Source organism: Phodopus roborovskii, unplaced genomic scaffold (genome assembly GCF_943737965.1).
Source record: "Phodopus roborovskii unplaced genomic scaffold, PHOROB, whole genome shotgun sequence".
In the NCBI taxonomy this organism is placed as follows: Eukaryota; Metazoa; Chordata; class Mammalia; order Rodentia; family Cricetidae; genus Phodopus; species Phodopus roborovskii.
The window spans coordinates 32,798,116-32,813,743 of NW_026126470.1; the positions used below are offsets into that span (position 1 = coordinate 32,798,116).

Below are 15,628 nucleotides of genomic sequence, written 5' to 3' on the forward strand. Positions count from 1 at the left end.
TAATATTTAAAATTTCCCTGATGGCGGATGGGTCACAATCTTCAGGGGTCAGGTCCCCTGCCTGGGGTGAGAAACTGGAGCAGGACCTCATGCATGGCTAGGGGCCACTCTCTTGCCTGGCTTGTATCTCATTGGTACTGCTTCATATGGACTTGTGCAGGTGAACTTTCTGGAAGGGAAGCCTTTGGTTTTCTTCAGAGTCCCTACAAGCACACGGCAGAATGAACAAAGAAACATGGAGGTGGTTATTTGTTTTCTTGAAGGGCCTGGGAGTGAGTAGGAAACCAGTATGGGTTTTTTGCTGTTGTTGTTTTGTTTTTCATTGGTAGTGTGCTCACAGTATGAGCATGATCTTCCCCTCATTTCCCAAGAGCACAGAATAATACTGCCTGTTCCTCAGTCCAGAATCCACAGCTCCCTCCCACCTGGCACTGTCCCACAGGGTCACCAAGGACCTCACCTAGCCTCAGTGTTTCCTCTGAATCCTCTTCCTTCCCAGGATAGCTCAAGTCCAAAGGGATAAGCAGAGGCTGAGGTCCCTGGCCCACATGAACACTGCTCATACCAACACTAAGTGGCTCTTATTGGATTCAGAGGCAGGGAGTTGGCATGACTGAGGGCTCCGGCCTGCCTCTCAGAAGGAAATGCTATCTCCAGGACTCCAAACAAACCCAAGAAAATTTCACTTTCATCCCACAAGCCCTCTCCGAGGCCAAGTTAATTACAATAAATATAGGTTCTTAGACTCAGCTCTAGGCCCATGGACTTCTTAATTTCCTGGTATGGGGTCCAAAAATTTGTCTTTCCAGTTTTGTAGCCTGGTCTGTTTGTGGGACTCCTGGGAGTGGGACCAGGACCTATCCCTAGTGCGTGGGCTGGCTTTTTGAAGCCCATTTCATATGGTGGGATGCCATACCTTGCTCAGTCTTGATTCAGGGGAGGGACTTGGCCCTGCCTCAACTGAATCACCAGGCTTTGTTGACTCCCAATGGGAGGCCTTAACCTTCCTTTCTGAGTAGTGGAAAGGGGTAGATTGGGGGTTAGTGGGGAGGAAGGGGGAGAAGGGAAGGGAGGGAAGACTGTGGTTGGTATGCAAAATGAATAAAAATAAATTAATTAATTAAAAAAAATTGTCTTTCAGGAAAACACCCAGATCTGGGTGCTCTGGTTTCCCTGGCCCTGGGAATGTGGGTGATGACCCCGAGGGCTTAGAGAGCATACTCGGAAGTCACAAGGTGGTGAGATTTTTTTTTTCAGTGTGTGGCTACACAACAACATCTTTCCTGCCACAGCCATGGCTTCACAGCTTCCCAGGAGACTGCAGTCAGAACTGGCCACTAAAAGTGTTCTGTTGGATGCTAGCCAGCAGTGACCTGACTGTGCCTCTAAGCACAGTGGAAGCCAGAGAGCAATGTTCTCTGGGGCCCATTGGGAGGAACAAGGAGGATATGGTTGGGTGGCCGTCCATAGGCAGCATCACCATGGCCTTTGTTCAGCTTTTGTCTGGGGTCAGAACATGAGGAGGGAGAGATGGGGTGAGGAACTTTAGTGGCAGCAGCCACAGCCAGGAGTCCTAGACTGGACAGCATGGACGGTCTCCTCTGGTGAGAAAAGAAGGAAAGAAGCTGGGAAGTGGCTCTCTCTAGCGTCTCTGAGGTCCTCCAAGACTCCACATCAGTGGAGTGACCAGACAAAGGAGACAGAAAGTGCAGGAAGACCACTCAGTCTGGAGTTGCCTCCCTCTGCATCTGCTGCCCCAAGTGTAAGGCCTAGATACAGACAATTCCACCAAGACTGTGAATATCAGCCTTGTATATCATGCATATCCATGCATATCAGGAAATGGCAACAGCATGAGGAGTTTGCACTTTCTTGTTTCCAGATTCACAAACGACTAAAAGTACCTTTTTATTAATCTAATTAAAAAAAAATGAAATGTTTTCACATGAGTTTCTTAGCACTAAAACCTCCTGTCTTACTCACTCTTGTATTGCTGCAAAGAGACACCATGGCCAATGCAACTCTTATAAAAAGAAAGCGCTGAATTGGGGGCTCACAGTTTCAGAGGTTTAGTCTATTATCATCACAGCAGGGGCGCAGCAGCATGCATAGGCAAGAGCAGGAGCTGTGAGCTGCATCCTGATTCTTAGACAGAAAGCGAGAAGGGGAAGAGAAGAGAGAGAGAGAGATACTGGACCTGGCAAGCCCACTCACTCCCAGTGACACTTCCTTCAACAAGGCGACACCTTCTAATCCTTCTGATCCTTTTGCTTAGTTCTAACCCCGATGACTAAGCACTCAAATATATGATCTTATGGGGCTGTTCTTATCCAACCACACCTTCCTTGGTTATTTTCTCACAAGGCTCAGATTTTAAAGCTTTGAATGGTCACAGGTTTTATGGCTGCTCAGCCCCCATGGTTAGGGGCTCCTAGAAAGCAGTGTGCTGGGATTATCACATAGCAACACTCACAAAAGTACCCAACCCATTTTAGGAGAAAAAAGAATGGTACTTAGATGCTACTTTTGCAAAAAACGTATTGACTCTCTTTGGGCCCACAAGGTATAAAAACCAAAGAGTAGGAGTCTGGCACCTCTGCCTTCATTCTGTGTTTGCCCTTCACTTTGGTTCACCTGTTTACCTCTGCATATGGATACACTGGTCCTTCAAGGAGTGTGTAACTTTTACATCAGTCCCTCAAGGAGTGTTCCCTTCAGGGATAAAGGCACAGAGATTAGTCACTATCACTAAAGGAAGAAACTGGAGAAGATACTAGATTGAAAGACATCCCCTGCTCCTGCACTGGGATAATTAACTGTGTGGAAATGGCCATTTACCAAAAAGCAATGTACATGTTCAGTGCACTCTCATTCAAAACTCCATAGCCAGTCCTCCTCTTCATAGATGTATAAGAAAATCTGACAATTTAAAAGGCAGCACATGATAAAATAATAGTAATAATAAATAGGATGGTGAAAGCAAGCTGAACAAAAAGAATATGGCAGGAGGTATCACCACAACTGAATAAAACTGAGGACCCGGATATTAGTCCATATGTGCACAGCCACCTTTTTTGTTTGTTTGTTTGTTTGTTTGTTTGTTTTGTTCTGTTTTGTTTTTTTTTAACAAAGATGGCAAAAATACACAGAGAAAGAGCATTTTAAGCAAATGGTGCTAGGAAACGTGTATTTAACATGCAAAAAAAAAAAAAAAGAAGAAGAAAAAGAAAAGAAAAGAAAGAAAGAAAGAAAGAAAAAGGAAACTGGACCCTCACCTTTCACTCTGCACATAACTCAACTACAAGTAATCAAGGACCCCACATCAGACCTGATGCTGTGAAACTGCTACATTGAATAAAATTTCCTCTTTGTGTTTCATTATCACTTTTACTATCTCCTTAACTGGAGTGCTGGGGAGAGGCAACCAAGCCTAGCTCATGTGGCCGCCAGAACACAAGCTTCTAATTATAATAGCCTAGAATCAGAAGAACATCTTATACAATTCACCCTCACCATGATGGCTTCCAGATTGCTAAAGCTAGGGGTGTGAAGCAGGACGCTCACTGCTTCTCAGTGCAAAAATATTACTCATGAGCACCTCTGTCCTTGACTAGCCAAAATCCCTCCTGCATCTAAAGTAGGTGTAAGTAGAAATGCTCCTGGCCATTCTTTGACACCACAAGTAGCTGCAGTATAACATACTCATGGAAGTCTGGTGCTGGCTTCAAGTGAAAAGTTTAAAGGGTAACCCAAAGGCTCAGTAACCAAATGACTAACCATTTAAAACAGTTCTTTCAAATTAAACTAAAAGTAAAACGAATTGTAATGAATATTTTTAAATTTCACAAGAAGGGCTAAATGAAGACAGACAGAACCCCTAGACTGAGTAGGAATTCCCAGTTTTCAAGCTATCTCCTGATGGTGACTGGGGCTCTAAAGAAATCTCAGTGAGGCACATCTCTGGGGCCTCTGGTCAGGTTGAAAGAAGTTGGTCCCAGTCTACCTGAAATGTATCAGAAGCAGGAGGAGCCAACATTTAACAACACCCCCAGTGACCTCAGAAAGTTTTACTTATAGTGAATATGCACTCTCTGTGTCCTATAGATCCCAGCAGGCCTTCTCCAGACTCTGTCCTATGGGTCTTCCTCACATTCATTCATCCAGTTCTTGTCTGAAGTACCTCTCAGCAATCCTGACTGTCTGGCACATGGTCATATAGTCTCAAGCTTGGCTTAAGTGGAGGCTGGTCAATGAACACCACGTTCATCTGCTATCAAGTCCTTCCAGAGATGGTGTTTCTTTCCAGCCAGAGTACAGAACTGTGATTTTGCGGCCTTCTCTTCAGTGGTTTGCGTCTGTAGTATTCAGTTCTGGCCCCACTAGATGAGGTCATTCCGTTTGGGCGCGCCTTACACGGAGGCTCTGAGTCACTTGCCTGATTGATTGGTGAGAACTCACAGAATCCATGAAGATCCCAAGACCCCAACTCCATCCTTGACCCCTTTCCTGCCTGCACAAGAGGAAAATTAAGGGGCCCTCGAGGGGCTCCAAGAGCTACATATGGGGTGAGGCCATTTTCTGAAATCTGCCTACCAGGAATGTCGGGAACACTAGCACTGGACCATATATCAGCTTTGCCTGTGCTAATACCATCATGATTTATCTCCCAAAAATTCGTACCCAGAAGACCCCCATGTAGCCAGGTTTCTCTCTGTAGGGTAGGCTCCACAGCAGGAACAAACCAGCACATAGCTGTGGTGACTACAGCCATAACATTTGGGTTTCCAGTACAACCAATGGGTGGCAGAAGCTGAAAACACTCTGCTAAGGAGCCAGGCCACATCTGCAGGATAGGCTTGAAAGCACACATAAAAGGGGAAGGAAATGAAGGAGACAAGAAGCTTCTGAGGTCCCTCCATGCCCTCTGCCAATAGGTAGTTCTCCATCCACAGGTGTGGCTCATCTACACCATGGGCATGGGAAACAGGTGAGGCACAGGCAAAGGCCATACAAAAATTGTACTGAAAACCAAAACACCCAGTCAGAGACAAATCCAACGAAGGCCCTTTTACCTTCCTGTTGTTGTTTAAAAATACGTAATTAATCTTCCCTCTAAGTACCATCCAAGGCCTGACTCTGCTTAACTTCTGCAACCAGACAAAACCAGATATATTCAGAGCGGTACAGCCCTAGACAAAAACAAATTAATTGAAAAGAAACGGCACCTACAATTATTTTTAATTATCTAATTTTATGCAAGTTAATTTTCAGACTTTATTTCTATGTTTAAAAAAATGCATTGGCTTCCAGATGTAGCAGCACACATCTGTAATTTTATCACCCTAGGAGGGGGCAGGAAGATCTCCAGTTCAAGATCTCTTTGAGACTGGTCACCTTGGAGAGGGCTTGTCTCAAAACAAAACGAAAGCCAAAGAGCATCTACATCCAGTGAAATTTTAAAGGGGGGCACTTGGCTGCCCTGTGTCCCACTGGGTACCCAGAATCATTTTGGACAGCATTCATCCTACTTAAAGCTTCTTTGTTCTTGAATGCTGTGGTGGTTTGAGAGAAAATGGCTCCCAAAGGGAGTGGGACTATTGGGAGGTGTGGCCTTGTTGGAGGAAGTGTGGGTCAACTTCCTGTTGCCTATGAAGGACTCTTAGCTGTTTCATCATCTCCTCTGCATGGATGCCATCATACTTCTAGTCACAATGATAATGGACTGAACCTCTGAAACTATGCATAAGCCACCCCAATTCAATGTTTTCTTTGTAAGTGCTGTCACAGTCATAGTATCTCTTCACAGCGATAAAAACCCTAAGGCAAGTGCTGTGGCTCCACTTTCTTCCCCAGCTGACTATCACAGTCAGAAGCAAAAGAAGAACCTTGAGGATGCACTCAGAGGGGACAGTTTTAATAACTGCCCGCCAAGTTCATGAATGGATTCTAACAACACCCATTTCCTTCCAAGGTAACACACTCCTTTATGGCATGAGTGTTGCAAATAAAACAGACATTGGGGAAACAGAGAGCAAGCACCATGACTCTCTGTCACCAGCAGAATGGAATGCAGTCTGCCAGCAGGTACTGTGTCTGCACTCCCAGGCTCTGGCATTCTGTCCCAGATCATTAATAGACAAATCGTCTATGCTCTGCAGCACAGCTGTCCACAGCCCTCGGTAATGTGCCTGGTTCAGTCTCTTGATGGGAGATGCTACTCTGCTACCCCCTGACCATCTTTTCCCAACCATAATTTGTTCCTTGGCTCCACCTTGTTCCAGCCTCTTTACCCTCAGCTGTGACTTGTGCACAGCCCTGTCTTCCAGTAGAAATTTGTCTTAGAAGTCCACTATTGTGTGTGTGTGTGTGTGTGTGTGTGTGTGTGTGTGTGTGTGTGTGGTATGCACATATGTGAGCCCATATCTGTGTGGGTACATGTGTACATGTGATATGTGTTGGAAACCAGCAGTCTGCTGACCCCGCCCCCTAACGACGGGCAGGACACGAATGGCCATGTCATTGCTACATCACTTATTACAGGGCTGAGTAGGGGACTCAGCATGTGCAAGTTTCCCTTTTAAAGCAAGTGCATTCCCACCCCCTTTTGCTCTCCTGCTTTCAGTTGGCCACCAGCCCTTCTTCTCTCCCCCCTCTCCTCCTCTCTCCTCTTCTGTTCCCAGTGCCTCTATGTCTCTTCCCTTCCCCCTCACCCCTTTTTCTAAATAAATTCCTCATTTAAGCTCTATCTGCCTTGGTAACCATCGCCTGCTATGGAACCTGCTATGCTCTCCCATGTGGTCCCTGCCCTTGGGACCTCACTCACTTGGGACCCTCACTCGGTACCTCCTCCACCCTTCTCCAGCTTTTATTAGCGTAACTGTAACTAAAGAACAACAATATGGAAAGCTGAGGATAATGCCTGATAGCTTCTGCCTTTATCACTCTTCTCCCTTCTTCATTGCGGCAGGCGCCCAGTCGAACTCCGAAGACAGAAATATGGATAGTCTCCATAGCCAGCTTGCTCTTGAGATGCCCTGTCCCTGCCTCCCAAGGCTTGAATTACAGACAGGTGCCACACCCACCCAGCATTTACATGGTTTCTGTGAATCCAAACTCTGGCCCATACTTGTTTGTCAAATACTTTAACTGCTGAGCTGTCTCTCTACCCATGCCCTACCCCTATTTCTTCAGTACTCACCTTTGAGGACAGGTCTCTCTCCAATGCTTCGGATACTGTAGAGGGTGTTGGACAGGGGCACGTCAGGTATGAGCTCCGCAAGCAGGTACCCAGAATACCAGGCGCACAGGGAAGAGAAAATAAACACTAGTACCTTGAAAACACCTGGAGAAAGAAAACAGGAGTTCTTAGAGGTGACAACTTATCCCCATGGACACCTGGGGCATTCCCTTTCCTCCACATATCCGGTGCCAGACTCCTGGGAAGGCAGTTTGAGTGGGTGAAAGTGCTCACATAAGGGCCCCATGGGCTCTACAGTAGAAGACAGGCAATAAAGACCGATGACAAGGAGTGTTTTCTAGAGCAAGCAGCTATACTGATGTTGCCCTGGGTCTGACCCTCATCATAGGTCCATAAAAGTGTGTGGTGACTAGTACAGTGTGGCTCTGAGTAGCTGACACCACTCAGGGCCTTTGCACAACAGGCTCAGTCCGGAGCTTGCTCCTGGGGCTGGAATAGAATCTCCAGAGGGTGTCCTTAGTTTTTGTTTGTTTGTTTGTTTTGTTTTGTTTTTTTAATCATGGCATTTCTCTGTTAAGAGTTGCATCAAGGGACTCCCGAGCATGTGCAACAGATGGCAGCTGACTCTCACACTGAAATTTCCTTACCTGTCTTATAGCCTCAGAGGGATCTACAGAAGTACCCAAGTATCCTGATGGTAGGAGGTCCCCCATGGACCTTTATATGCTGGATTGCTATCAAAATCACCTGGCCATGAGGAGCTACAGATAGATATAGGGTTGTAATATCTTAGGAAGACATGACCCTCCTCCGTACCACAAGCCTGCAGCCATGGAAATGGAAAGAGAAAGGTGGAGATGGAGAGAGGAACAGTGAGGGAAAGACAGAGCTAGGCAGGGAAGGATTGTGGAAGCTGGAAGAGACCACAATCTGTAGCTTGTTGGTCATAAGTACAGAAGTATTCCAGACTTGCCAGACTACTCTCTCCCTGCTCAGAACCCCAAAGAGACGTTCTCTCACTGTGTGTTCTACAGGAGAGGACAGTAGTTACGACAGCTCTGAGGCCCATGAAGAGGAGACATGTTATGATCTGAGTGAGAAATGTCTCACGTGTGTGTTACCTGAAATTACACTGGGTCCCCACTAGTGGGAAGTTTGGGAAGGTTATGCAAACTTCAGAGGGGAACTTTGCTGAAGGAAGCAAGTCACTAGGGGTAGGCTTTGAAATTTTATAGTTTACCTCACTTCCTCTATCTATCTATCTATCATCTATCTATCTATCTATCTATCTATCTATCTATCTATCTATCTATCTATCTATCTCCCTGTCTATCTCTCTTTGTGTCTGTTTGTCTGTCTCTCTTGCTTCCTGACTACCAGCTGGGATGTCTCTGCTGCTAGGCCCTTCCACAAGGTGAACTCTATCTACTCTGTAACTGTTGGCAACATGTTCTAGAAACTTCTCTTGGGTGGATTATGTGCTAGAACAGCTGCAGAACATGCACAAAGGCAGGGACAGTCCTTTGCATACTGGTAATGTCTGGACAATTTCATCCTACTGGCTTGTACGAGGAAAATCTTCAAATGAAATGGTATTTAGAGGGTCTTCCAGATTCTGCACATGAGAGACTTTGAGCAGGAGCTGATGTGTTACTTTTGGAAGAGATAAAGACCAAATTAGCAGGATAAATGTGTGGTTCCAATGAGGAAGAAAATGGAGAATGTACAGAATGCTGGGCACCCTCCCAGGAGAGACTCTATTTCATTTACTTCATTGACAGGACCACCTGTGGGCAAGCAACAAGCTCCAGCTTTGACTCTCATCAGGACTCTGCGCTTTGGGTAGAAGGCACAGCCTCTGGCTTCCAGGATGGAGACAGTCTGGCTTCTTGCAGTGACATGAGACTGACTGGAAGAGGGCAAAATTCAGAGCCAAGACCATTTCTAGGGAAGGCAGAAAGAGCTTGGAGCATTTGGGGGACAATTCTATCCTCAAAGGATGGAAATGAACCCAACTGGGGGGGGGTTAGATACAAAGACCTACACCAGTAGATACTCATATCTTCGGTTGCCATGACAAAATAAAAAGAGTGTTAATGGAAACACTTCCTCATGATAGTGGGAGTTGAGAGCCAAGGTCATGGTATCACAGGGCCAGCTCCTCCTGACCCTCCTCTCCTTAGCTTGTAGATGGTATCTTCCCCCTGTGTCCTCAGTGGTCATCACTCTGAGTGTGTCTGTGTCCCGATCACCTTTTCTTGAAAAGACATAGTCCTGTTAGATTGGGCTCTATCCTATGGGCTCATTTGAACTCATTTGGACACTCTTCAAACCCAGTCCCATTCTTAGGTCGTGATGAATAGAACCTCAGCACAGGAGTTTGGGCACAATCCAGCCCCTACCATAACGCCAGGAAGCCATGGCACAGCCTCTCCATGCATGAGATACCTGCAGCAGTTCCTGGGACACAGGACACAGGTAGTCTGTTAAATCCCAGCACTAAAAGCAGCACACACAGGGAAGACATTTCTGGAAGGTAGGAGCCCACAGACTCTGGGGAAATAGTTCCCAGCACCCTGGGTTGGTGACAGCCCTTATGGGAAGAGATTTAGCAGCTTCCGAAGCAAGAGGAGAAAGAACAGAGTCCAGGAGCTTGTCTGTGGTTCTGTAACCAGGACCCAGCCTTTCCTCAAATAGTGATAAAGCTATCAACTTAGGTAAGCACCTTTGGTTCATTTGCTACACAGAAAGCCTGGTGCCAGCCCTTGGCACCAGGATTGTATAGTTGGTATCAAAGTACTTTGTTCTCAGAGATGTGTGTTCTGTGCAAGTATACGTACCTTTGTGTGTGTGTACATGTATGTGCGTGCACAAATGTGTTCCAGCCTCATCCTTACTATTAGATGGTCAGTGCCTCTGAAGCCTGGCTATTTAACTGAAGAGTCAGCAAGAAAATAATAAGACCAGCACTGGCTGTTCTTAGGGCTCACTTCTCTTTTATTCTCAGGGGCTGTCAATCACTACTACCCCAAGAACTGAACTTCGGTGGGTGTCCCAAGCACAGTGAGGCTGAGAAGCACCCATATTTCCGTGCCGAAGTTCTGTCTGTCAGGACCACAGGTTGTGAAGACAGAGTCTTTAAAGAGACAGGTCAGTTAAAATGAAGTCATCTGGAAGGACCCTGACCCAACATGACTGTGTCTTTTCAAGAATTGGAGATATGACACAGACACACTTGGAGAGGGAGACCATTGGTCTTGCTAATGGGTTTCCTCCAATCTGAGTGAGGACAAGGAAGCTGTTTGTCCCCTGCCAACATGCATTTAAATCCCTGGCCACACCCATGCCCTTTAGACCTGGAAAGCCAACAAGGCTGGAGCTGAAGAATCATCTTTCAGGGTTCAGCTGGCTTTGGTGCCCACTGCCTGACCTGTCCTGTCTATTGAGGCTTTTAGGTAAAAAGTGCTGCCACGACTCATCTTGCCAACACCCCGGCGGAGGGAGAAGACACCCACCAGCAGGCCCCACAGAGACAGTATCATGGCAGCTTCCCAGGCCCAGCGAGAACTCAGAAATCTGAGTCTAGACAGATAAGCCAATGACAAGGACTACCACAACAACACTGCCAAATCCTTAGCTCACCAAGGCAGAAGTAACACAGCCCCTCCTCTCACGATCACACTTGCTGGAGGAGTAAAACCGAGAAATTTTCTGAACTCTTCGGATAAAAGGACCACATAGCTCTTGTGTGAGTCACAAGAGCTGTATTGAAAGTGGCTGTCAGAAAAAGCGATTGGTAACTTCCAGCGATTGGTAACTTCCAGCTTCCCCCTATACGAAGCCTGGAAAATGATATTCTGATCATGCCGTGCGGCGATAATGAAACCATCCTTCCAAAGGAACTAGGATAAAAGCCAATGCCATGCACAGGGATGTGCTCCATTCACATTCACTTGTCAGGGTCAGGGGTGTGTTCTGAGAAACGTCATTGCGTGAAGATCGCAGAGACCAATCACGCACAGTAAGAGGTCCGTGCCGCTGCGACAGCACAGCTACGCGCTGACCTTGTTCATATAGATGCACACATGAACATGTACCTCCACCCACCTGCCCTACAGGGCACCCGAGTCACTGATGCAGAAGCAGAAAAGAAAAGCCTGATAGGCAAATCAAGGGCATTTCCCCTTTCTTAGCCTGCCATGTTTGCACAGCACCTGCTGTGACTGCCCTGGTACTTTCCCTGGGGGAGCTGGCTTCGTCACAGTGTGACTGGGAAGAGAAATGACAGAAAAGGCAGGCTCTCAGAGACTGGAGGACCGAGGATAACAGTGAGCTTTCTCCCCACTTTACCATCTTCCCAAGTCTCTTAACCAGTGTCAAATATTCTTAGAAAAGTAGAAACTGGCTTGTGAGAGGGTGTTCCTGGGTGCGGTCAAGATCGTCTGTAATCAGGGTTCCCACTTCTCGCTCCCCCCAAGTAAAGCCCCAAAAGCTTCACTGTCCCTACACCTTCTGTAGAGATTCCTAAGCCAGTCAGCTTGAAGGGTGGCCTTTCCTAACCCCAGCCAGCAGATAACCCCTTCCCAGCTGTTCAGATCCTAGGGCCTCCTACTCAGGTAGGCTGATCGGCATGGACTAAGCCACTTTGGTCACCCCCTGCTTGTACTCTCTGGATCTACTCTGTAGGTAGAAGGGTACACAGAAGCTCCACCTGCTGGGTAATAAGAAAATGATAGAGGGAGCCCACTCAGAAATCTCAGCTCCCACAAGGTGCCCCTCTGGAATTTTTGTTCCCACCAGGATCCCAGTTCTCACAAGAGGTGGCCCTAGCCAGAGCCTTCACCCTTCTGCCTCAGCTTGGCAGTTAGGAAGGGGTAGGGGTACCACCACTTCCCCCTAGGCAGAAGCAAGTCTAGCTGCACTGGCACTCACCTGCAGCAACTGGACGCATCTTCCAGGAACTGCTCTCTTCCTATCTAGCCCTTGGCTGCAATTCCCAGGGACCTGTGGAGGTTGGCCTACCTGACTGGCCTGCCTGTAGATGGGACCGCCCTTCAGGCAGGCAGACAAGGGTGTGTCAGTCCCAGTAAAGGGGAGGACTCATGGACCAGGCAGGTTCAAGGGGCAGCTGGCAGGCTGGCAGGTGTGGGCGGTGCGGGCACAGTTGTCAAAACCCTGGAGCTCCAGGATCACCTGAGAAGCAAGAGGCTCTCCTTACCCTGCTCACCTGGTGCCACAGATAACCAGAGGCCAGAGCCGATATAATCAGAGAGAGCACAGCAGATTTACAGATAAGGTGTCCCTTAACAATACCACCTTGACCTTAATTTAATATTTCACAACAGGAAATGGCTGCAAAGTATAGATTGGCTCAAGCCTTGTGAACACAGAATCCCAGAGTGAGGCCCCCTGATCTGAATTGCAAGACTCTATACTGTGTCCAAAGCAGTCACGCTGCCCACTTGCTGTTGGTGTGGCCCACCCCTTGCCTTCTTTCCTTTGCTGATGGGATGACTATTTGGGGGAAATGAGGTAAGAGAGAAGGTCCCCTGGGACATGTATATACAAAGACATGGGGCCCAGAAACGGTGTTCAGTGGATGGATGAAGGCTTCCTAGATTTCATCATCCCATGGCCTAGGGCCCTGAACTGAGTAAAACAGGGGAAGTGTGCTGAGCACCAGCGCTCATCTGCCTCTTATTCCCGACTGCAGATGCAACTGACCTCACTCTCCTGCTACTGAGACTCCCCACCGTGATGGACTGAGAGCCAGAACAAACCCCTTCCCTACTTTGTTCTTGTTACAGTGGCATTTCTGATACTTTCTGTGTTGTCTCATCCAAGGAGACAGAACACAGCCTATTTACATCTGCTGCAGTCCTCTCCAATCAGAGGGACCAGAGGACAGGAACCCTCAGCCAGACTTCTTCCTGAGGACTCAAGTGTTGTCTCAGTGCTGGGCTGAGTATAATACCTGCACACTACAGAAAACACATTGCTCCGTAGCACAACGCCAGCCTCCACCTCTGTTCAACCGTGCCTTAAAATTACAAACTTGCAGCTCTATCATTACCTCGATTTTATCTACCAAGATCTCACCTTCATCTTCCCCTCACTTGAATTCAGAGGTGGGGCTTTTATCTGTAGGATGTTTTCATGTATTGCAATTATGGCTAAAAGAACACATAAAGATTGCCTTCTTAGCCTCTTATTTTATTACTATGTGTATGTGTGTGTTCCTGCATGCATCTATGTGCAGCATATATGTGTATGAGCCCTCAGAAGTCAGAAACAGGCATTGAATCCCCTGGAACTGGAGTTATAGATGGCTGTGAGCTGCCATGTGGGTACTGGGAAGTAACCAGCATCATCTGTGAGAGAAACCAGTGCCCTTACCTACTAAGCCATCTCTCTAGAACCCTCGGCCTTTACAACAGCTAAGCTTATATTACTGATCTCCAGAAACTGTCATCTTTCAGAGTTAAAACTATGCTTAAGAAAAACCATCTCTCGTACTCTTGCATTCAGTTGGGTTCCTTCTCTCTTCTCCCTCCTCTCCCTTGCTATCCTCCTCCTCCCCTTATTTTCTCTGCCACCGAGGGGTATGTGATCCAAAACTGAGTCTTTTCTCCATTAAGTTGGTTCACTCAGTGTTTTATCACAGTGATGAATAGCTGACAAGCACAGTACTTAGACCTATTATTACCTGTATAAGATTCCTTTGTCCTCTAAGGCTTTGAGAAAGCCAGAGACCTGGCTGAGTTGGAGGTGATTTCAATCATTCTCATTTAACCAGCCGTGAGAAAGACAAAAGGCTCTCCTTGTCCTTGGATTTGTACTCCAGAAATACACAGAGTGGTAGAAGGGCTGACTCCATGGAACTCTTCCAAAATGGGGGAGAGTCCGTTCATTTCTGGGGTCATGGAGGGGGACACAGACCAAAAAGAGGAGCCCAGTTAGAGGCAGAAATGTTTGTCTAGTTCTAACCAGTGGGTTAAAAAGTTTCTTAGCACCAGACACCGCTTCAACCCCAGAGACAGAGACATGGCATGTGGTGTTTTAAGACAAATGTCTCCTCTTAGTCTCTGGCATTTGCACAGTTGGTTCCTGGTTGATGGTGCTGTTTGCAGAGCCTTAGGAGGCATAGCCCTAATAGAGGAAGTATGTCCTTGGTGGCAGGCTTTGAGAGTACCATTTCCAGTTTGCTTTATCAGCTCTGTGCTTGCAGTTCAAGATGGAAGCTCTCGGCTTCTGCTCCAGCCACCATGCCTGCTGCCTCTGCTCTGCCATCATGGGCTCTAACCCTCTCAAGCCAGCCCAAATAAACCCTTCCTTCTATGACATACTTTGGGCCTAGTATTTTATCATAGCATCAAAGAAGTAACTAAAAAAAACTGTGAGGTAGAAGAGAGGGAGGGAGGGACAGGGAACTGGGATCGACATGTAAAATAATAAATTTAAAAAAAATGCTTTGACTCCAAAATTTAAGTTGAAGGACAAGTTACTGGGGAAAAGGATTTCTATTTTTGTTTCCACAGAAAATGAAAAGATGTGGATTCCTTCCAGACTAATGTGGTTTGATCATGCCAGACTGCCTGAAACAGAGTACGAGGTGATCCCACATTCAAAACAGCTGGACAAAGCAGCCTTACAGACTACAGCCAGGATTTCTGAATCTTCTTCGAATCCCCCATGACAGCGCCCCTTACCAGCAGGAAGTAGTTTGGAAAGAACAACGCCCAAATTCCCAAATATTGTGTATAAATGTTTGTTTTCATTTAATTGGACTTTGTTATATAAAATAAATTTTAAAAAAAAGGAAAAAAAAACTGTGAGGTAGAGTCCAAATGTTTGGGATATTCCAGTTCTTGCATTGCAACTGGGGACATTTATATCCTACAGTTCCAAACAGATATGGGTGTCTATGTCATCACATCCACAGCCAGTGTGATGGGCAAGAAGGCGGCAAATTCAAGCTGAACTGTGTCAGGATTCAAACTGGTCATGGAAGGTGTCTGTGTGTGTGGTAACTAGTCTATGGGAAGGAAGGAACCCCCATACTCAGGAACTTGAAAAACACAAAAGCTAAAGCTGCACTCTAGGAGAAAGCTGAGCAGCAGCACACTAACCTAGAGACTGCAGGAGGCTTTGACCACATGAGCACCATAAACTAACGCTGTAGAGCATAGGGTCTCCTACCCTGGAGCACTAACCCTTGGCTACTTCTTCCTTCTCCATTTAGGCAGCTGAAGTGCACTGAATTTCTTGGTAGACCAAGACTATTTATCAGGAAGCAAGTCTCCAAATTATTGGTCCCTCATAAGAGTGTCCCAGGGCCCTTTAACACATCTCATGTGTTCTCTCTAAAGATAAGTCCAAGTCAGGGTTCAACATTAGGTCCTCAGTAGACAAGGAAAGTTCCATAAGCTT

General features: G+C 46.7%; 1 protein-coding gene across 3 annotated transcripts in view; it reads right to left on the reverse strand.

Annotated features, from left to right (window-relative positions):
- Fam3b (FAM3 metabolism regulating signaling molecule B) overlaps nucleotides 1-15,628 on the reverse strand; it is a 34,359-nt gene that overhangs the window by 15,405 nt on the left and 3,326 nt on the right. For 2 of the 3 annotated variants that reach the window (XM_051191675.1, XM_051191674.1), the window contains exon 2: nucleotides 7,199-7,342. In XM_051191675.1, coding sequence (XP_051047632.1) covers nucleotides 7,199-7,342 — 144 coding nt within the window. Of the gene's footprint in view, nucleotides 1-7,198; nucleotides 7,343-12,130; nucleotides 12,241-15,628 lie in introns of those variants that run through there. The other variant, XM_051191676.1, reaches the window with a different exon arrangement.